A 23452-nucleotide genomic window follows, 5' to 3' on the forward strand; every position below is an offset into this window, starting at 1 on the left:
CCACTGGTGGCCCTTTGATGTTCCTTCCAGTTCCCATAATGCAACACTGTGGCGAGTATCAGGAGATTATTTTTATGACCTTTGAACAGATTGCACACCAAATTCAGCGTAATTACTGTTTGAAAAAAACCCAAAAAACTTAAGTCCTTAAATGTTTTCAGGTTTTGTAGATTGAGAGTGTGTTTGTATCCAAAAGGATGTTACAGTTGGCGGTTTGAAGACGTTTGTGGTGTAACGCTCTTAAAGGATTTGTAAGCTGCGAAGTGAATCGAAGACAGTCGAAAGCACCTTACAGGAAACACTATGAATGCACATGGCAGCAGCTTTGTCGGGGGTTAAATTGAAAAAATCAGGGAGAGTGTGAGTGCGTGTGGATATTTTTGTGCCGCTTAAGCCCTTGTTGTTGGGGGTGAGCAGTCGTGACATGTGGGAGAGTGCAAACCGGCACGACTTTTCCATGAGCTTGTTCCTTGCAGCACATAGATGATCCTCCCAGAAACACGAAACATAAACACAACAGTCCTGCTGGCCTCGCTTGTCTTCCTGAGCTGAACCAAGCTGGAACAGGAACTACCTTAGCTGTCCTTATCCTGCCGCATTCACACCACACCAACCCATTCACATGGCCCCACCCACCCCTCATTTCTGTAAGAGAACTTTTGGCATTTTAGATAAAGTGAAAACAACCCGTTGGGATGAGTGGAGCGTGGGTATTGTCGGAGCAGGCTGCAAGGCGGGTGTAAAGACCTCTGTGGCATGGCCCTGAGTGGACAAATCCTAACAGGGTGAGGAAATGGAGGAAGGAGTGTTGGGAGGGTTATAGGGGTTGGTGGGAGGCGGGTGGGTTACAGAGAAAAGCGGCAAAAGGGGAATTCCTGTTCCTGAGCTGAGAATTGATGGAAAAAGTGACTGCTAGATCTAGCTCATGCCGCTCTATGTCAAAACAGCCGAGTGGTGCCGTCATTTGTGCAAATATTTCAAGAGATTATAGTTTAGGAGTCTCGTGGGAAAGGCTGAAGCAGTGAGGACAGCAGGACTTAGAGTTGCTTTAACAGAAAGCCCTTCCTTCTTACCATTATCAGAGCAGGAATCTGATTACAAAACCACAGTACTCAAGGTGCCTGCACACAAACAGAAACCTGCTGGGTAAGGATTGATGACACACGTCTTTGTTCTAGCATTTTGGCAACAACCCAGAAAAAAATGTCAGAAGAAAGGCTCTTTGCATTGCATGCTCCCTATAATCACAGTTTACTGTGGTCATTTCATTTGTATTGTCTCAGTACTTTACTTTGTATCTTTGCACATACACGGTTATTTTTAAGTATGTTTTGTTACCCTCCATTAAAGGTGAAATCACCTAAGCAGAAACTAAACTTTCAGTTGATTTTTCTGTATTGTCCCCCACATAAAGAACCCAGTAAACCAGTCGGGGCCTTGCACCTCATTTTCAGTTGCCGTTATGATCTCAGGTGGAAGTTCTGCATATTCACGGGAATACTGATGCTGCGGTAAATTTGTCCCGTATTTGTAGGTAACCTTTACGGTGAGATTACGATGATATGATGAGCCGCTGATGTGACGACCAAACTCCGTAACCACCTCAGTGGATCTCACATTGTTTATAATTCTCTCTTTAAAAAAAAAAAAAGAAAACCAGAATGTGAAATTAATTTAGCGCCTCTTCTCCTCTCGCTGTAAACTGATGCGGTGCGGCCAAACCACATGTTGTTATTGCTGCAGTGGCAGAGGGGGCTGCTTCAGCAGGCCTTGGTAGCAGAGCAGATTTGCTGACTCTTTTTTTGCCAGGAGTGTGGAGATGAGTTCTCTCTCATTCCATTCTCTCTTTGGCTCGGAACGTCTTGCTTCGCATGCACTTTTGTGTAAAAATCCCACACAGACATGGAGAGGCAAAGGGGGAAACGCTGGGAACCTGAGAGATTAGATTTTACTTCTGATCATCCTGTAAGACCAAGACGTTTTATGATCTCGTGCTTTATTGTGGAGTATGATGCGCGTTTGACTGTACACCTTCGCTGCTGTTAGCTGGATATCTCCAGACAGTTGAAGGGTCCACGAGCAGCAGAGGAGCTCCACTGTCTTTGGATGACTGCCAGCGCCCTGACCTTGTAGTGGGCACAGGTGGCTGTCACTCTTTCATAAATTATGGGAGAATGCGTTTTATGATGCCGTTTTATTTCAACCTTTGCTCTGCGTCTGACTGTGGCTCGTCAAAATGAGCATTCGCCCATTCCAAAAGAAATCATCAACACTTTTAGTTGCTTTTGTAAAATCGCATCTTTGATTTCCCTTGTTGCCCTAAAAGCTTCAATCAATGGTCTTGTGCCAGTGGAGACACCCAAACCCCTCTCCCCTAGTGAACCCTCTTGCCCCCTGAGTCTCTATCCCCTCGGATGCTTTGATTTGCGCCAGCTCTGACGGGGGCCTCTGAAAGCCCTGTCTCCAGGCTCATTAACAGGAAAGGAGGGGTTTTACTGGCCATGCGGCATGCAGCCGGCTTTTAAACCACCACCACGCTCCTCAGTGGGTCTGCTGCATCTGAACAGCTTACCCACTAAAGAGTTAAAACATCTTTCCATCATTACTGTTCGAAGTAGGGAGTTAGGAAAGATGTGGGGAGTATTAGGCTTAAGGCTTTTAGAGATTTGCTAGAATGAATAAAACTTTGTGGTGCACATGTAATCCAGATTAGGAACTAGATACCGGAGTTTTGCTTCCTGTAAGAAAAGGAATTTCAATTGAATTGAAAGTGATCTGATAGTATTTAAGTAAGGCTACAAGGTTAGCCTGATCTTCAGTTCTTGACTCATTTTCAGAGGTTTTGATACCCACCTCTTTCCTCATGATGCTTGTCTGAGTACCAGATCAGAAGAAATGATGATACAGCAGCAGAGTAGCAGGGCCAGTTAAGAAGAAAGCACCATTTGCACCTGCCGCCTCATTCCCTACTGGAGTTGTAATGGCAAAAAGAAACTGGCTCGACATCTGTTGGCAATGTCAGTAGTCTGTTTTTATGGTTGTAATGACACATTAAACTCTGTGGTTGATTCTCCCCCTCCTTCTCCAGCCTATGTCCCGTTCCAGGGAAGCATTGCCAGCAAAATCATCTGAATGAGTGCACGCTTTGTTTTCTTTGTCTTTTTTGGGCCAAGATCTGGTCTTAGATGTGGTGGAATTCTATGATCGGATAATTCCTTCCATGTCCCCACTTTAAGGTGTGTGTGGGCGTGTGTGTTTGTGTGCATTTTGCTGCTGCTTGCTTGGCACCGGTCTTGGAGTGCAAACAGTGGCAATGGGTGGCAGGGATCCTCGGTGGCCTCTCGCCCAGCTGGAGGAGAGCCATTTTGCCCTGCGAGGGAGCACCCAGTCGTGGCCCGCAGCTCTTGCCAGTGGGAAGTCCCCTTGGCTGAGGCTTCACGCCGTTGCAAGTGCTGACAATCATTGACAAACACTGACACATCACTGGCAAAAGCCAAACAGACACAATACTAAACAAGTCTGGGTGAAAACTTGAGTGTTTCTAAAGTTTTATCACAAAGAAGAAGGAGGGAAAGTTCCCCCCCATCTGTAGATATCCAAATGAAAACAACTTACACTGTTTTGTTTTTTTGTCTTGTCCTGCTGCTCTTTAAGAGGATTTTGAGTATGTGTACATAAATCTTTTTTTATTTCAAAACAGTTGAACACATTTGCAAATTCATTTTTGGCATAATTTAAAAAAAACAGTTGCATTTTGCACGTGTCTGCTTCAGACTGTCGGGCCTTGGTGTTTGGTGTGAGATAAAAACGTGGGTAATGTTGCCTTTTGCTAACTTTCGCCTGCTTATCAGTGCGTACCAGAGCAAAACATCAAATAAACCAACAAAACAATAAGTTGTGTGCCAGTCTAACTCTGCCAGCTGGAAGTTAAAAGTCTGGGAGCATTTTTCTAGAGGGCATTGTTCGTTTGAAAGCCAATATTTTGTTTCTTGAAATCAGTTGAGCCTTGTTAGGATCACAACTAGTCTGTCCCTGAACTATGATCTGTGGACCAACTTGTCTCTCTTGGGAGAGTGGGGAAATTCCCAGACCCCCAAACACCCCCGCCATCCCTCATTCCCTCTGTCCCTCCTCCCTCCGGACCAGTCGAGACGTGCAGGTTTGAACCCTCTCTCTATGTTTCTGGCCTCCAATGTCCATTGCCACTCAAGCAGCAGGGGTCCGGTGCATTTGTCTCATAATTATCCGACGGGATTGGGGGGTTCTGAAGATGAAAGAGGCAAATCATACAGCTCCTCTGTCAAAGGTCTGTCTGCCTGACTGGGGGGTTTTGGATCTATCTCCCTTGTCCTCTCTCTTTCACCTCATCCACCACCTACCCCTCCATCTTTGCTCCATCTCACACTCGCACACACACAGTCTTACATTTCCTCAAGAGCCGCCTCCATAGAGCATAATCGCCGACAGTGAACGCTCGTGCACAGCCCTCCCTTCTACCAGCCTCCCCACTGATTCATTCACAACTACAAAACTGCAGAAATACCCCCCACTCTCACATCCTGAAAGAGTTCAGACTCGCTCCTCCAACCTCCCCCTCCCAAGCTCCGCCCACCTCACCCATTTGCCCCTTCTCCTCTTGTCTCTTCCCCACCCTCCCCACCGCCACCTTTCTCCTTCTTCTCCTCTTAACTACTGGCTAGGAGTTAATGGACTGTTTTGGCTAGTCTCCAGACGGTGAGTGTCACCTCATTAGCCTATAGCGGCTCGCTCCCAGACTGCTCCTTGTGTGTTTCTGTGTGTATGTGTGCAGGAGGAGGACTACAACAACGGAATGTCATTGGTCTGCCTCCCCCTCCAACCGTCCCACCATACACCCCTTACCCTCTCCGTCTCTCCTTCCCACCACTACAATGAATGAGAAAACACGCATGCATAATTAAATCTATAGTCTCGTCCTCACTCCACCCTCCCTTCCCTCCTTCCTCCACAGACGTGCATTAAAAAAAGAAACGCTCCTGCTTGGAAGTTTGCCACAACTTTAGAAAAAAGCCGTGTCTTCAAACTAGAGAGATGCGGCCAACTTTGCACCCTTATAAGGACCTATTCTTTCTTTTTTTTTTACCCCCAGCCTGCTGAATAGTAGGGTGGCAACAGCGGGTGAATGTAAATGCCACCCGGTCCTGCCAGTCAATTACACCGCAACAAAGCTAATTGTTTGTTTGGTGCATACCAAAAAGATGCAAGGCTGGCTGTTGATGGAGCCATTGTTTTAACACAGATGCAAAGTTCTTTTTTTTTCTCACAGGCTAGACCTGATGCTGATTAAACATGTGAAAGATGCGACCAGACTTCAGGCAACGAGTCCATTTTGTAGAATTCAGACCACTTGAAGCCAGTATCATTTAATTACTGCAACATTTAGTTAATGAAATGTCAGATACTCATCCAGATTGCCACCAAAGATTTCTAAGAGCCTTCCAATTTCTGCTTCTGACTTATAATCTATAAGGACTATAAGTTAATCAAAACAATCTTTGGAATTGTTGCATAATGATTTTATTAAACTCATAATAGGGCAGTGAAAGTGGTTGAGGGTGTATTTACTGTTCCATTTGCAATAGACAGCGTCAGGTTTAGTGAAAGATAAAATGCATTGGCACAACGCTCAGTGGACAGTTGCAGGGATAGAAAGAATAGAGGGGCTTTAGTCAAAGGAATAGAAAAAAGGGAAGGTAATAAAAAATCAAAAGGAAAGGCCACATTGTGAGAAAAGGGCAAGCTGAGAAAGAACAGGAGGAGGTGGAAACATTAAGCGGGGCGCAGTGTGCTGACTGGAGACCAGCCTGCTCATTTTTCATGGGACAGATGAGCCACTGTGTCGCGTTGTGTTGTGCAGTTTGTCTGCAGCCAGCGCGCTGACTGCATCGCGCAGCACAGACCAGCACACTGCGGGATGCTGGGTGCGTGCCGCTGTTTGTGCACACGTGTTCACTATGCCAGTGTGTGTACATTTAATGTGCAAATGTAGCATGACAACACGAATGAAAGTTGCTTTTGAGCGTTTTCTCCTTCCATTTTTGCAGCGTCAATGCGTGCGATGTCTGCATCTGTTGGGAGGTGGGTCAACTTTATCTCCCAAATTAAGAGGTGGGGAGGTTGAATTTGGACAGATTAACCCTCATCTGCATCCTTAGTTATAAGGCAGTGTATCCTTTTGTGCTCGCCAGGTTCTCCCTTCTCCTCTCTCGGGCCGGTGTGGCTAATGATCCGTCAGGCCATTCAGCGCGCTGTTCAAGGCCCACTCGCCACAGAATGCGTTCCCTCCCCATCCACACTGTTTGGTGACCTCAATGAGGAGCCTGTTGTCCTCTCGGCTCAGTTAAAATGCTCTCCTCTTTTCAGTGCCGTGAGAGTTTACGGAGGAGAAGGCACAGAGGCTCAGCGAGGAGAAAGAGGGCCCGCTCTTCACTGGCATTAGTATGCAACGATTAGAAACAAACACACATTGAAGTTCCAGGCATACACGCTGAGGTGGCGGCAGGCGTGAGCGTGCTCTCGTTTAGAGACGCACACGGATGCAGCGAGATGCGAGCGAGCTGGGACGCACACAGTCAACTGCGCGTACACATGCACGCTGTATGGCTGAGCATTGTTCTTGTCTGGGCTGGGATCCCACTTGATTCCATAAGTCTCAAGACCCTGACAGACCTACTGTGCATGTGTGCGTGTGTGTGTGTGTGTGTCTCCCCTCCTGCTCTTTTGAGCAAGTCTGTGGTGTCTGTCTTTTAGAAAAAAAAGGCAAGAATTCATTGTTCTCGCAGACGTTTCAACTTTGCCCCTCTCACTTTCCCTCTGCTTTTCTCTCACATTCGTCTCACTGCGTGCATGTGTGTGTGCGTGTTTGTGTGTAACTCATCCCGCCGTACCTGCATTCCTCGTCACAGGCCGTCATTTGATAGGGAAGCTATCCGGATTACCAGGTGCTCCTTTAAGCCCATAAGAAATGCTTCCCTTGTTCCAATTATGAGATAATCATTACAGTGTCACACAGTGTATAGCTACTACTGGTGAAACATAGTCATACTTTGTCAAAGAGATGCAGCGCAATCTATTTCTGTCTTTGCAGAGAATCACTGATAATAGAACCAACAATAAGGCACGGATGAGCTTGTAGGCAGAGGCAGGTTTCTATATTGGTAATCACATGGCGCCGAGGTCCAGCACCGTGCGTTGCCAAATAAAGATAAAGTAAGTAAACCAGGAGGCTTTTCTGCAGTTCGGTTTTTGATTTGCTGCTCCGCCAAAGCTCATCGTCCTTGCGAGACAATGCCACCCCAAGATGGCGCTCCATTTGGCGCAGCATTTGTCTTCCCCTCACGCTCGGCGTCAGTATCACTCTCCTTTCGGCCAGGTCAGGTGCCAGCCCTTTGCAGAATGCCATGCATGAGTCCTGTTCGGGGGGGGGGGGGGGTTGGATGGCAAAATTTGCTATGTGTGTGTGTTCGGGGAGGGGTCGGCGGTGGGGGGCAGCGCCAGTTGGCAGGCTGGCACACAAAGGCTGGCACGATAAGATCCTCCCTCTTCTGCGGGCAGATTTTCTCGCCCATATCTTTTGTTTGGCTTGTTTGGGTTGCGGCTCATCCTGATAAAGGCCACTTTGTTTAGACAACAAAGCGCGAGGGAGGGAGAAAAGACAGAGATAGAGAGACAAAGAGAAAGAACGAGAGAGAGGGGGGTGTTTAATAAAGGCGGTAAACGGGGGAGAGCAGCAAGACAGATGGAAACATTAAAAGAAAAGTGTTTAAAAAAAGAGATAGGAGGAGAAAATCAAGAAATCTGAAAAAGCTTTTCACCGGATAAGACACATTGATACACGCAGAATAGTAGATATACGCACAGGCGGGTATGAAAAGATACAATAGAGGACGGATACTGTTGCAGGCACAGGGGCAGTGATAGACAGATAGCGAGGGGAAAAAAGAAAGATCTGGAGAAGGGAGCAGGTTCTGCTGGCTGTTGGAAACCAGCCCGAGGAGTGTGAGGTCATCCACAAAGCTGTGAATGATAGAAACCAGGAGCACAGGAGGACATGAGACAAAGTACACACACACACACACATTACATACCAGCACATGTACAGTCATTTATGTGCACTGTCAAGACTTGCGTGACCCTGCTGCACACACACTCACACTCACTCACACACACATATGACTGTGTATTTCCAAGGAAGGATAAACTGGTGTCTCCGAATGAGCAAAGAAAAGCAGGAGGACACTGAGAAGAAAGTCTGCTTGGCCACATCAAATATTTACTCAGGAGCAGCTGTATTGTCGAAACATTACGCATCAGAGCTGCTCCGTAATTAGGTCGATATTTTCTCCCTCTCTCCGTTTCCCTACTTCTCCGGGAGTCCACCCCTCTCCACCTCTCCTCTCCTCTCCTCCACTCGCTCCCCTCCCCTCGCCTCCCCAGGCTGCTGAAATGCATCTTGGCTCGGGACCCATGCCTCTGGCAGCCAGAGTGCTATACATGTGCACAGAACCCTGCTCGGCATAAAATGGCTGCCAGACAGGCTTCTCCTCCTGAAATGTCGACAGCGGTATGCATCTGCAGGGCGTGCGTGACGTGCGCACTGTTTTTATGTGGAGGATATCTGTACGTGTCTGCAAGTGTTTGCGGGCTGGAGACGTGCACCACGGTTGTCACGAAAAAAAAAAAAAAGAAAAGAAAAAGAAAGTAAGTTTCCTAAACTATGTGGCTAATTTAATCCACACTGTGTGTATGTGCATATGTGTTCCACAATTTAGTGGGAACGGAATGGGTATCGTGCCAAAAATGAAGAGGGTGGGTTAGCAAGAGTGTGTGTGAGTGTTTTAGTGATTATAAAATCCAGGCGAGTAACACACTTGGGTGTGGAGAAACCTCATAAGCACTTAGAAACTTTCTTGCCGAGCCAGATTTCTGTTGCCATTACCACTAATTGCCCTAATCGTTATAGTGGTATGATAAGTATCCCACCGGACAAGAAGGTGTAAGAACTCGTGGACACATCCAAAATACCCACAAGCCCCTTCTGCTGCTTTTTTTTTTTCTCCCCTCACTTTTTTTTTTTCTTCTTTCTGCTGAGTAACAGCAGATAATCTGATTCATACGTGGGGCTGTTTTTTCCCCTTCCTTCATGAACTGGTTTGTTTATTTAAACAAGTGGCAGGGACGGTGGGTGCCAAGAAATGTTGTTTTTGGAAAAGGGCGTGTGTGTACGTGCGTGTTCATGTGTATGTGTGTGAGAAGGCCGTGTGTGTGGTGTCTGGCCCTACGATCGAGCCCTGCCAAGCTCCCAGGGCAGAGCCGAGCCTCCTCGACCACAACTGTTTATTTACAGGTTACACCACTGTTTATTTGAAGACTATCTGATTGGCTGGGCTTCTGCACAGGACACCTTTTAGATACAGACACCGGGCCCCAGGCTCCTAATAAAATAATCCACAGCTCCACTTTACTGTTTTTCTGCGTAGTCTTTAAGAAAATTTAAATATCGTACAGTTTCTGCCAAAATCCCAACATTTTGTTATCAAGTCTTTGCTTATTTTACTCGTATAATTTTGAAATACCTGTTGAGTTTCTAAGACTTGGATTGGAAGCTGATTTGGTGAGCTCAGACGAAACAAAAGCAAACCAAATCCTCGAACGTTTGACGGCCTCCCAAATGTGCAAAAGGGCCACATTGAATAATACTGTAACCCTGAAAAAAAGAAGGAGCATAAAGCTGCCCTTCTGGGGTTAAAGGTAAAATGTAATGCAATAGGGGAGGTGTTTCCTGCTCCGGTGCAGGCCTGGCAGATGTGCCATATGCTTGCATCCCACCTTGAGTCATCCAGGTGGTCTCTCCTGGTGCTACGGTGGGGGGGCCTCATGCTGGAAGATGCTGCCTTGGATCTCTAATTGCCACGACCATCTGTTCTTTTTGTTTTGGTTACCTGTTCAGCTCTGGAAATAGACGGAGGAGGGGGGGTGCAAAACTCTGATCCGATCTAACTGAACTGGAGCTGCTCTACCACCTTCCTCGCTGTTTTCTCCCCCCGCCGTGCCACCTATTCAGCGTTTGCCTCCGAGCTGCTCTCTTGTGCTCTTTTCTCTCCCTCCGCCTGTTTCTCGCGCTCTCAGCGGTTCCCGGGGCCCAGGCATGGAGTTGGCAGTCTTAACTAGACTGATGGATGACTCTGAAAGAGGAATGTGGTGATGGTGGGGGGGGGCAAACTGAGCTCCTTGCAATCACTTTACGGACATGTGCCGTGGCAAATCTACACAAACCTCCTGTTGCCCATAAAAGCTTCTTTCCACAGTGAGTGTGTATGTTGGGACTCGAACATGACTTGAACATGTTCGGTGCACCAGAGTTCACTTTGTAATGTAGTGCAGACTTTAGGGTTAGGGAAACCTTATGTGTTGCAAATTTGATGATTAAGTACGCGTTTAAGGGAATTAGAATGGCACAATGCCAATGGCCGTCTGGTCATAGCTTCTCGGCTTTGAGGCGTTGCAGTTTTTTTCTTTTCTATATTTGTGAAATATAATTTGTGGTTTTGGAAATTTAGCAAATGCAACAATGAAATTTCTTTTTTACATATGCAGCCATAACTGCTTCAAATGAGAGATTCAAAAGTAGCGTGAGTCAGATTTCTGTTTTTTTTGTTGTGTTTTTTTTTTTAAAAGCAGAGCAGGGATATGTATTAAGGCCCCAACTTGGAAGTCGGTCAGTTGTTTTTAGGGCTCAGTATACCGAAAATAGGGGATTTTTTTTCTCCTTAACGTATGGTCCTTTTCCCTCCCTACTTTGTCATTGTTGAGCTTCGGCCAAGAACATTCTGTTTTTGCGGCGCTGTTTAATAGTCAAATTTAGGAGTGGGGGAACAAGACAGAGCGGGAGAGCGACACAGAGAGAGAACAAGAAAGGAATAAATCTTTCAACTTTTTTCTTCCTTCTCGTCCACCCCCCTCTCTCTTTCCTTCTCTCTGTAACACAGCTCATGAGAGCTGCGGCAGAAAAATGGGTGTTGTTTCAAGGCGAGGGTATCTGAGTTCACCGTCTCCCCAGCTTCTTGCCTCTCATGCTAAAGCTGTCACATGTTAAAGGTGTAGATGGTAATCTCCCTTCTGGTTCTCATTGCGCCCTCTCAGTCTCAGGGCATGTGTGGGCTCGGGCCAGTTTGAATCATTACCAGGGTCCACTCAGACGCTGCTATTAACTGTTTGGCACGGTTTAGCACGGCTCCGTGTTCGAGTTCAAGGCCTCTCTAGGTTGAGTCACCGTGACACTGTGCATAGATGGAAATCTGATAGTGATTTATGCCACTAATTTTAATGTACCACAACTTTCGCGCTGTGTAACATAAAAGGGAAAAAGGCCCCAGTGCCTGTCAGTGATCAACCAGGAACTACAGAAGAATGATACATTCCCCTCCCGGTGAGGCTTCTAAGGTAAAAGACGTCAGTCCGGGCCGCCTCATACCAAACCCTGCACGCTGTAGCCGGTGGAAAGAATTCCACTCATGTTTCCTTGCGTTTCCCCGCCCCTCGTGCCCTCTCTCCATGTTTTGTTCTGTGCTTGTACCTTGCACAGCAGGACCGAACACATTCTGAATCCCCCACCCCCCTGGCTACTCCCCCTCCACCTTTGAAAAATTACACAGAGGTCTGCTGGTAAAAAGTTTTAGGTTATTCTGTGTCAGACACAGAGCTTTTTCCTCAGTTTGCCCTCCCATTAATGATAGCACTGTGCAAACAAAGCTGTCTTGTTTAATCTACAGTGGGTGCACTCTTCTTGACGGGTACTGCAGATAAGGAAAAACCTTTTAAACATTCAGGAAGGGTTCTGAATTCCTCTTGCTCAGAACTTATTTCTTTATTTTCAGTTTGGAATCAATGATTTTAAGAAAACTCTGATTCACTGAGATGGTATGTTCCTATGCTAACCCCCCCGCCCCACTCTGTGTGTTCGCAGACTCGCAGCAGTCAGGAAGTCCAAGTAACAATGAGCCAGGCAAAAATCCTCTTCCAGGTATGTACAGTGGCAGTCATCCTCCCTCCTCCCTCCTGTCATCACTCTATTGTTCCTCTCCAGCTCGCCCACTGTACTGCGGCTTATGTACACCATACCTAAATAGGGTTGTGAACTCTGTGACTTTCAGGCAAAATAGCGATGCCTTTACTGGCAGAATTGCATTGTAGCAGGACAAGATGCATACACATGAGCCACTGTCAAGTGTGTACGAGCATGCTTGTTTTTTTTTTTTTGTCATTTCTAATTTATTCTCTTTATTTGTCTATTCACTGGGTGGGATGGGTAATAAACTGAATTCACACTAGATAAGCTAAACTGACACAATTGTTGTAAATGATGTTGAAAGAAAACTGGGAAAGTCAAAATTAAGCTTTCGACGTCCCTTCGCTTGTCATAGTTTTTTTTCTTGCGTGGTCTGAGGAAGAATACGATTCGATTGTGTTGTTGACTTCAGTTGTCGTTGATGTGGAGTGAAAATGTTACAGCAGACTGCGCCTTTGGCTTGTAGCTGCGCTCCACAAGGTGAGCCAGCAAAAGCGAGATGTGGAGAACCTGCTTTAGTAGTGCTGCTGTTCTCCTGGACTGACCTGCGCGCTGTCGTCACAATGTTGGAATGAAAATAGTTTGAGAAGCATAATTAGTTTTCAACCTCAAGAGCAGGTTCTGCTTATGCCGCTGCCAAGGAAAACATGCTAGCGAGCCTGTGACTCAGGCCTGGGAGGCCTTCGGTGGTGGCACAGTTGCTTGCAAAAGCTGTTGGCTCACAAGAGGCATTAAACTTTGTAGGTGCCAATGGAGATACCCTTCTATCTTTCTGGCACAGACTGAGTGCCCTCGGCAGTGAATCAAAGCCGAGCCGCAGTCATTTGAGTGTCGATAACTTGCCTGGATGTTTAACTTTACTGACAGCCTCTGATTAGTGTTGCCGAATCCTGGGCAGGTCATGCAGACCTTGCGATAATGCACCGGCGCAGCAAAAATATATTAGGACTGTCATCTGTTCAGTCTAAAAGTAGTTTCTGGAAAACAGGAGATAAAAATCTGGCTGTGCTGAAACACGCTTCATTTACTTCCCGTGAGTTTTATCACATTTCCTGTAAATCTTATGAATATTAAGCAATGTCACATTCTCAATGTTGTCTTTGATTCGAGAAATGCACTAAATGACAATCTTTTTTTTTTTTTTATTCGCGCTCTAAAACTGTATTGTAGCAGAACGGTGTCATGTGACAGTTTTTAAGCTTTACTTTTGTGTTTTATCAAATAGGCAGCGCCTGCAGCATTTCAGCTCGGGCTCGTTAGTTGTTCTCACAGCAGCAGGCGTCTGCATGTCACTCCCTCCTCCTCCTTACACACACACACACACACACACACACACCTGTCCTGTCACTCTCTCCAAGACTGTGCAGAAGGGTTCTGTGCCACAGTATGTTTCAACTTAAATACGTCAAATCAAAAACAAATGCGGCGGCTCGTTTTTTTTTTTTTTTAAGCTTGAGAATCCACCAATGAAATTTCAACAAAAAAAAAAAATCTGCGTGAAACGGGATCGCTTCTTGTTGTCGCCCACCATTTTTAAGAATATTAACAAAAAAAATAAAATCCCCGTGCACTTATTTGTACCTGCTTTGTGTGTCTTTGTGTGAAAGAGTCATGAGATAAAAGGATGAAGCACAGTCGATCGATGCATCGTCAGCTCAATTTTTGACAAATATTTGAGATTATTTGACAAGCGCAGTAAATCCAGAGTGATTGTTTATTTTATTCTGAATGACTTGATATTATGTCAGACAATTTTTCAGCTTTTACACTACCTACTTTGCTTTGCATCCAGTCATTTACTCTAATTTCAAATGTGCATAATGATAATAATCACAGCTGTAGTAATGTGTGTTCATCATCCCTCTGTGTGCAGTCTATTTGGAAGACAGTTTCATCAAATCAGGAGTCTTCAGTGTTGCAGAGCTGGTGCGAGTGTCCAGAAGTAAGTACACGCTTCTTGTTTTGCATTTTAACAGCCTGCACACCTTCAGCACACAGGTGTTTTTTTGCTTTTTCTTTCCCTTATAATTGGTGAGATGCACGGTCAGGCTGACGCTGCTGCGCGGCTAAACATGAAGACACTATATCGTGTGTGTGCTGAGGGTGGAACAGGTGCATCAGTGTTAGCATGTGAGTCAGGAGGCTATCAGCCTGTCTAGACTCACACAGTCATTCGAAGAGGTCTGTTCAGGTGATAGTCACACCTGCAGAAACCATTGTGTTTCAGTGCGAACAAAAACAACACAAGGATGATTTTGGGAAAAAAAAAAACAAGGTGCCTTCACCCTCAACTGCCACGTAAAACTCTGCTTTTCTTTATAATCTCTGTACTAACTGAAATCCAGCCACACAGCTGTGGTGTGGTAAATCCAGTTTGGCCGGTCTCCTTTTGCAATAAGATAACACTTGAGTGTGCAGCTGTCTGTGTGAGCCTGCATTCATCTGTATGGACATGTTTCCACTCTGCAAAGCCGTTGACGGTTGCTCTCCCAGGACTCCTCTGATAGCCGAGGGCACTTCTAGGCACCGTTTACCTGTGTTACCCCTGCGCCGAGGCTGCGACTGTAGCGAACGTGCCTTGCGGAGCACAAAGAGTTCAGTCACCCCTTCAACAACCTGCGTTTAGAAGAAGCATACCAATGCTGTGTTACTTGTGTGTTGTAGCGTGCACCAGCCAGTGTCGGTGCCATGGTTAGACTCAAAGATGTGTGAATTCTGCTAAACACTGAAGTCAGGAATGCAAGACCTGTAACTACAGTAAAGAAGGGAATATACTAGAATCAAATTGCATTGCTTTCGTGGCGACGGATTAATTTTTGCATCGCCTTTAATGTGGAAAAATCCGCCTATGTCAGCTTTGGGTTTGAATAATGCTGCTCCAAAGTGATTCAAAAATGGAAGAAAATAGAAAACAGCATGTCGCATTTAAAGCTGACCTTTCTGTTTATCCACAACATGAAATGTTTCTGACGCCACAGCATCCACCACATTGTCTTCACTGTTTCTTTTAGTGCTCCGAAAGACAGAAAGTACTCGTATCACTGCTGAGAGGCTGAATATCTCTTGGAAGACTGTGTTTTTGTGTAGTGTTTAATTTGCCCCCTGACCAGATGGCCTCTGAGCTGCCATGTTTGCTCTCATGTGACAGAGGCTGGTTTCACTGAAGCCGACTGAAGTCGAGCTGGAATTTTAAAAAGGTCGCTGGACGCACAGGAATTGTCACTCGCTCAGCCAGTCGCTCCCTGGGAAGATATCTAAGCAGCCGCTCGTCCGTCATCGCGCTTCTCTCCCAACTCTCCAGCCTGTTGAGACATTCTTTGAAGTCCATCAAAGGGAGCTGCGGAGTTCAAGGCTGAATTGTAGTCCAGCATTTCGAGGAGGACGCTCATTAATGCAACGGCAGCCTCAACTGCAAGTGTGAAAATATTTGGTCAATAGAAAATCCGGATGTGTACGGTATGGAAAGTGTTGAGCTAGACTTTTGAGTCTCTTTTTTACCCTCAAAAAGTAAAGTAAGATATCTCTTTTTTTATACATATATAAATGTTTATTTTTTTATTCATTTTGTTTTGACTGAAAAGTCAAAGCCAAGATCATTTAATGAGATGATTGGCAGGGTGGCCAAGTGGCAACAAAAATACCGTGCCGAGCCAAGAAGAGAGACAGACCACCACATAAAGAGATGGTTGGGGGTATCCTAAACCATGAATGAAAAAAACAAAACAAACAATGACGTTGTATTCAGCGTCCTCGGGCCGGATGCATTCCTCTACAGACAGCTCGGTGTGGATAGCAGCGGGTAGGGGCCTTTGCCAGGGCTAGAGTGGGCTGCCAGGGTGGAGGCTGGCGGAGGGATCGTGCCAGTGGTGAACCTCAGACCACAACAGACGGCGCCACACACTCCATCCTCTCATCCACTCCAAACCAACCAACCACTCGAGCTGCAGGCAGCCACAAGGGCCACACACTGAAGCAAGTGAAAGTGAGAGATGGGGGAGAGCGTCAGGATGGGTGGCTAACCCCCTTTGTTCTGTAAACACTCCCTTGAAACAATATCCCTCACCTTGACCGCAGTGAAAAAACACATCACTTCCTCCACCATAAATCATTTTTTTAGGAAACTGCTAAGTATTTGACTGGAATCAGAAGAAGTGGGAAAACTGCTGATGATTGTGAGAGGGTGATTGTGGGATTTTCTTTAAAGCTTATGTAAACTCTAATGGATCACAAATGCTTTTATCTGTCACCACCGCCAAAAGTTGAAGACATTTTAAGCTAAGACAAATGCAATAGACTGCCGTTTTAATGTATCTTTAAAAATTATGATAATTTGGCAAATCAATTGAAAAAATTATGAATCAACTTATGCACAAAAGGCAATTGCAGTTTCTTGAAAATATTCTCCCTGCTGCTATTATTCAAACAGAGTTGTTAGTCAGTGCTCATCTGAAACACCTGTGATGCTCAGACTCTTAACCTGTGAGTAGTGAGCGCTTAATTTGATACTCAAGCCCTCTAAAGCATCGATAACAGTTGGTCAAGCTGTTGCAATTCAATCAGTCAGTCAATGTGCAATTTACTTTGCGTCTTTAGATACGAGGATAGAGAAAGACAGCTCTTCTTCTGAAAACTCTGTGAATCTGTGACATTGAGCTCCTTCTTGTGTCCTCTACAGTGCCCATTACCCACGGCGCAGCGGTACCCTTCTCCATGGCTGACATGCCCAGCCAGCCCTACTATCATGACCTGAACTCCAGCTCGGGACTGCATCGCTCCATATCCTCCCCTCCTGGCAGGTCAGTGGATGTTACAGCAACAAGAGAGATTTTTTTTGAGAAAATGAAGGTCTTCTGTCGATACATTGAAGCAGTGGTTTTGCCCTCTCACATTCGCACAGAAACATCCCGTGTTGAGGATGTTGCTTTAAATTTTTTTAAAGTACCGTTTGTAACTGCTCTCTTATGGAGCGTTCCATTTGAACTTGGAAGTTGCAATTTCTCAGTTCCCAGGTGTAAAAATCTACTGGAACTTCCAGCAAAGTCGCGTCAGGCTAACCAGCAAAGTAAAGCTAATCTCACAAGCCCTAACCTCAAAATTCAAAATGGCTGCCTCTCACATGAAAAGTGCTGATAGCTGCAGCATGTTCCAGTAATAAATGTATTAACAGCAAACCCTACTGGTTTTTCCACTTCTAACTTGAACATGTTCAATTCGGGTGTGACATTATTGCCAGCTCTGAGTTACAACTTCCAAAGTAAATGGAACGCAGCATTAGCTTAGCTTAAGAGCTATAGAAAAGAACAAAATATACCTAGCATATTTCCAATTTAAAGGAATGACCAGCCCCGTCCCTTTAAAGCTATAGATGGGACAATCCAATATCCTTTTTGTTTAGTCAATACAATAAAGTATCAACAGTTAGACTGTGTCAGACCAGTTGTTTCGGTTTATTTCTAGTCTCCATGCTAAGCTAAGCTAACCCATCCAGTCACAAGTTTACTTTAGCATAGAAATTTGAGAGATGTCTGTCCTGTCATCAAGTCTGGTTGGTTCATCTTTGCCAAACATCCATTACATCTACCCCATATCAATACTGACATCTTGCAACCCACGCAAAGCCATAACTTTCTCCATGTGTGCAGCAAAAGGCCCAAAACCGTCAACATGGAGGAGAACATGGACACTAGCCCGACAGGACCCGACTTCTACTCGTCACCCAGCTCACCAGCAAGCAGTCGGGCAAACTGGCACGAGCGAGATGGAGGTGATTATCCTTTATCTATTTGACAGCCTCTGTTTACTCATGGGAGGTTTATCATGTATATGGGTACATTTAGCCTGTAACACCTCCATTACATTCATGCACTGATACAAACACTCACAGTGCAACTTTGTATAGCTCAGCGTTGCACAGCATCGTGTTGGCAGAATTTGCTCAAGGATAACAAGATCTTCCGTCCTTGTCGCATGCAAATAGATTCGATGAAAGTGAGCGGCACATTGTCTCTTACGGCTGCTGAACTTGCTTTCAGCTTTTCCACAGGCTGCTTAACATCATTGCTGCCATGTCTTTTCACTGCAGATGGATGGTGTTAGACACCAAAAGTATCAAAATATACTTTGAGGAGAAAATACCTAAACTAACTGGCAGAGATCGTTCAGTTCATTTTACTTGAGTTTCACACATTTAAATAAAAAAGATATAAAACTTTGCTCAGCCAAAATGACTGTGCAGAATGTTAAAAGATTGAAATACATAATATGTAATAGGGAGCCCCAGGCATCAACAGAGAAACAAATGTTTAAATATAATTAAACTGCTCTGCGAATGTAATGCCTATTCTCTTGCACCAGTCATTGGATTTATGTGAGCTTTACTTTAAATAAAGAGTTTGCTGTAAGCTTTTAAATGTTACATATATATATATAATAGTTTCTTCATAAAAACATACTTAAATAATTATCAAGTTATGGGAAATGTTGCCCTTGTAGACCTCATTCAGAGCATTTAGACCTGCAAGAAAAAAGTGTCCAATTATTTTCCAATAATAAATGAGGCTGTACATCATGGCTGAACTCAATTGGGATTTATAGCTTGAGTTTATTTTACTTTAGCATTTTGAGAAGAATTAATAATCAGAGTACTCCTAATGAGTTCATGCAAATGGCTTGAAGGATTAGAGAACAGATAAAAGACGTGCGCATCATAGAAACAAACCTGCTCTCCTGCAGGTGAGATCCTCGCAGGACAGTCTGAACGTCTCATTACAATGTCTCCTGGTGCAGAGCAGAACTCATCGACCTTTTAATTAAGGCCTCACTGTCCCATGTTTCCTGAGCATTCTCAGCCTCTGCTGACTTCCGCCGATGCCCGCTCCGCATCTGGGTTTAACCACCTGGGGAGGCAGGAAACATTTACTGTGACGGACAAAATATTCGGAAATCAATCCCATCCTTTCCGCTGCCAGCCTTACAGTTGTTTTTGCTCCAGTTTAAACTTGGACCAGCACTTTTTTTTCCTCTGATTTTAAATTAAATATAATCAGTGGGGAGGCTGCAAGAGGAAAACACCAGATGAAACGCAGGAGTGGTGGGATGCAGCCACAACCCAATGTGGGTACATGAAATTTCAGCGTGTCCCTTTGCATAAGGCCTGAGAGTATTGCACTGCGTAAACTTAGACGCTTGGGGTGAGGAGAAAGGGAATTAAGTGGGTAGGAAACTCTCCAAAGACAGCTATTATTCTGTCAAGAGAGAATAAATGAGACGCGGGGTGATATTAAACCCATATGAGTCCTTCAAAGTGCCAAGCAGTCATTTCTTTCACGTGGTTGTCGTTCAATAAAAACCTCACCATGTAGGGGAGGAAATTGCTTCTCTCTTTATGTTTTGCTCTGGGTAAGTACTGTGAACTTTAGGTGCTGACAAACATTTGCCAAGCTGATGCAAGATATCTCAGTCACTTAAAGGACTGGTAATGTGCTCTACATGCATGTCATCCCCAGAAAATGTTCCTATTTTTAATGGAAACACTCACCAGGGACATAAGTCTCCCCAAAGGTGTTTTCTTCTCCGACACAAAATGAAAACACTTAGTAGTGTATCCTCTTGCAACCTCGGACTGGGAAATCCCCCTGAATTCCCACCACCTTTGTTACTCGCTCCTCTGGAGATGATTGATTTTTCCCGTCACTTGGGTGGATCCTTCCCTGCTGTTGTTAAGTGCAGAGAAGGAAAGCTGATATTATCAAAATGCCTCAATATTAGGGTTCATACAGCCTGTTTTTTTTTTTTTTGGGGGGCGGGGTAGAGATGGACGATGTGAAAGTTATACACTCCAAAGCCTGTGACGGAGCAGAAAAGCACTTGATGAATGTTGAAAAATGAGGCACAAGCAGGAAGAGGTCATTTTCCTCTCGCATCTATTTGTTATCACGAGACTTTGTGTCTACCCATGGAAAATTGAAAACCGCACAGCCGTGACAGCGGAACATTGCTCATGAAAGTGTCGAGCTGCAGTAATGAGCAGCTTGTAAGTCGAGTTTGTGAGCATACTCTCAGTCTGTAGAACTACATGAATTTTGCTTAGCAAATGTCATGTCTTCAGCTGAGCCTTCAGGATTATTCATAGGGAATTACAGTGGCTTGTCAGAGTGTGTAAGGCCAAGCAAAGCCGATGTAACAGTGTAATATTCTATTTAAGATTATGTGAGGGTCTTGAAATTGTTAAATCCTATTTTGGCAACCAGCTGCTTTGTGATAGTGTGTCACTTCATTGGATTTAATTGTCTGCTTAGACATGACAAAAGACTTATTTTTCACTTCATGGCGAAGTCCATAATTTATAATAATGATTTATAATGATCTCAGAGATTATATGTGGTTTTGGACCTCTGGAAAAAGAAAATTTGCCACAGGCGTTTTTCATAGTGTTCTACATTTATTGGTAAGAAAGGTTGCTTTATAAACACAAATCCTGCGCAGATCTAGTTCTGCTTCATTTTAACCATAGCTCGCTTTTATCCATGATTAACAGAGGCAGTATTAGAGGCTTTGGGGAAACGATTTGGTTAATCTTCAGCAATGAATCAAAATCTTGTGCAAAGTTCGAGTTCACGCTCCTGAACCTGTTCTCGCACAGCACAGAAATTGACATTAAGACACTTTTATCCTTCTCCCTTCTCATATGCTTAAATAAATAGTCCTCTAAGTTTGCAGTTTAAGGAATAACAAAGGCTTGTGTACATTTTCTGACCATAAAGATACATCCTTGTGTTTGTGTGTGCTTTTCCTACCAGCAGACATGTCCTCTCCCACCATGAAGAAGCCAGAGAAGCCGCTGTTCAGCCCCACTTCCCCGCAGGACTCCTCGCCACGACTCAGCACTTTCTCTCAGCCTCATCACCCAGGCCTAACAGGTGTGGGACACAGTGGTGAGTTACCGGCCACTCGTTGCTCCTTGTGTAAACTCGTAAAACGAAATCATTTTAAAAAAATTAAAGCCAAAGATGATACTTTATTTTGGCTCAAATATCAACGATGATTGTTTTATCTAAATGACCTCTCGCACACTCTTCCTCCCTCTTCTCGCTGTTATTTTGGCAGTTATATCGACGAGGAGCCCCCCTCCACACTCACCCCTGCCATTCTCGGCCTCGGCTATCTTGCCCCCAGCGCCGTCTCCCTACTTTTCGCACACCACCATCCGCTACCCGCCTCATCTCAACCCTGCTGATCCCCTCAAGAGCTACGTGCCGTCATACGACCCGTCCAGCCCACAGAGCAGCCAGGTCGGTCTTTTTTTAATCTTTTTTTTTTTTTTTTCTGTGTATTTGTGTGATTATGCGCATTTGAAGAAGCCATCCTTTATGTCACAAGTCAGACGGTGGTTTGGCTCGACTTTCATAACCTCTAGTGTTCCTTCTTTGTTTTCTTTTTGACTTCCACTCCCGTCTGATCTCATGAGATTAAAGATAAGATAAATTATAGCATGCGGTATTTCATTACTGCCTTATTGGTGAATTTGAAAACAGAGAATATCATCCTGTTTTGCTTGTTTTTTTCTTCATCATAAAGCGTGGATTATCGATTACAACATCGGTATCCCTCTGGAAGTATTCATGTAACAAACCTTAAATTAGTTATGTTATGCACTTCAGATGACCCCAGTTTGTGTTCTTGTTTAAAACCGGGCTGCCTGCCCTTTATTTTTGGAGATAATACTTGGTTATTATCGGTCAGAGACAATCTATTTTAGTTTTAAGATACATGTAAACATGTTAGTCTGACTGAAATTTTGCTAGATTCCATTTTTCGAGGTTGGACCTGAACACCCAAATAATGCGTTTCGGAAGCGAGTAACTCCAGCATGGACACATTCAGTCGGGAACGAAACTTACCGAGGAGCTCTGCGAATGCGCAATGGTTCCTGCCCCAAGCCCTGACCTGATATGACATAAAAATACATATTTAATGAAATCGAATTAGATATACTTTATTTATCTGAAAGATAAATCATACACATGGAGGTAACAGAAGAAACCTGCTCAGCCAGTTACATCAGAGAACCTCTCAAATCGTGGGCTGGCAAAGACACAGAGGTCACGCTGTGTCAGCTGAAAGGGTTAAATGTTTCGAAACACGTGGATGTAGAAAAACACCAAAAGACCACCTGTTTTTGAAAAGTGTCCGAACAGCTGGTGCTGACAAGTTGAAATGGGGGCATATCGCCACCTATTGTCATTGAGTTAAACATATTTCGGTCAATAAATCCTTCCTTTATCCGTGCTTGTGTACTGGGATAAGGTCAAAGGCTGCAGTCCAGTTACTTGAATTCACTGTATATACTAACATACTCTATGATTGGACGTAAATACGTACAATTTGCAGTTGACGTGAACTTAAAAACCAAGACCTATAGTAAATCGAACAGCTTAGAGATTTAATACATTCAGGAAAAACACTGTGGCCAATGTGCAGAGACTAGTGAGCAGGCGTCTCTATAGATGAGAGAGCTGTGTGATATTTATGTGAGTTTTATTTCCCTGCTGTTCTCACTGTAAACAAAGGCCTCGTAGACGGCTCCATCTCCAGAGCATGGAGCGGGTTAGACAGGGGGAGGAGGGGTGAGACTGTTACTCTAGAGAAAAACCGCAGGGAATGATAAAGGTTGTAAATATTTGCCGTTGCCGGGGCCTGGCTCTTGTGCAGAATTAACTGGCCCTCTGCTGGGGTGCTGGAGAAAGGAGAGTGGAGGAGGGGGATGATGGGCTAGCGAAGTGGGGTCCAGTAGGGAAGAGAGAACGCTTGAAGACCAGTTGGGGTAGGATGGAAGATTTGAGGGGTTGGGGTTTTTGGGGGGGGGTTCTGCAAATAACACAGCGCTTATAATCCCATGGACGAGTGCCAGAATGTTTTTATGCTTGCTTTAACGCAGATTATATTACACTCTAATTAAACATTCTATTCACAACGAAGGAAACCCTGTGGACACAATTCTTTTTCAAATAGGCCTGTTTGAGTTTTGAACTCGGGGCGGCCTCGAAATGAACGGCCCAGACAGTCTCCAGCCGGCTCAAAGAGTAGCTCCCACTTGCTTCCTTTATTTCTTTCCCCCTATATATAGTCTCTCTGCCTTGCTCTCTATAGTGGCGCATTCACACCATTGTAACAGGTCACTCCACGGCTCTCTCTCTGGCTTTTCACGCCCGGGTCCTCCTAAATTCCATTTATGAGCACCATTAAAATCATTGTGTGGAATCATGTAGGAAATCCATTGTCGGTGACTGAGGATCTATTGTTGCTCATGCCCCCCCTAAGTATTAGTAATAACTGTGACAAGACAGC

General features: G+C 44.8%; 1 protein-coding gene across 8 annotated transcripts in view; it reads left to right on the forward strand.

Annotated features, from left to right (window-relative positions):
• Positions 1–23452, forward strand: part of LOC142368820 (nuclear factor 1 B-type-like) — a 64608-nt gene that overhangs the window by 25703 nt on the left and 15453 nt on the right. For 3 of the 8 annotated variants that reach the window (XM_075451011.1, XM_075451009.1, XM_075451015.1), the window contains exons 3-8: positions 12005–12061; positions 13980–14048; positions 16782–16902; positions 17749–17870; positions 20905–21039; positions 21212–21396. In XM_075451011.1, coding sequence (XP_075307126.1) covers positions 12005–12061; positions 13980–14048; positions 16782–16902; positions 17749–17870; positions 20905–21039; positions 21212–21396 — 689 coding nt within the window. The remainder of the gene's footprint in view (positions 1–12004; positions 12062–13979; positions 14049–16781; positions 16903–17748; positions 17871–20904; positions 21040–21211; positions 21397–23452) is intronic. The other 5 variants (XM_075451012.1, XM_075451010.1, XM_075451016.1 and 2 more) reach the window with 3 other exon arrangements.

This window comes from Odontesthes bonariensis, chromosome 19 (genome assembly GCF_027942865.1).
Source record: "Odontesthes bonariensis isolate fOdoBon6 chromosome 19, fOdoBon6.hap1, whole genome shotgun sequence".
In the NCBI taxonomy this organism is placed as follows: Eukaryota; Metazoa; Chordata; class Actinopteri; order Atheriniformes; family Atherinopsidae; genus Odontesthes; species Odontesthes bonariensis.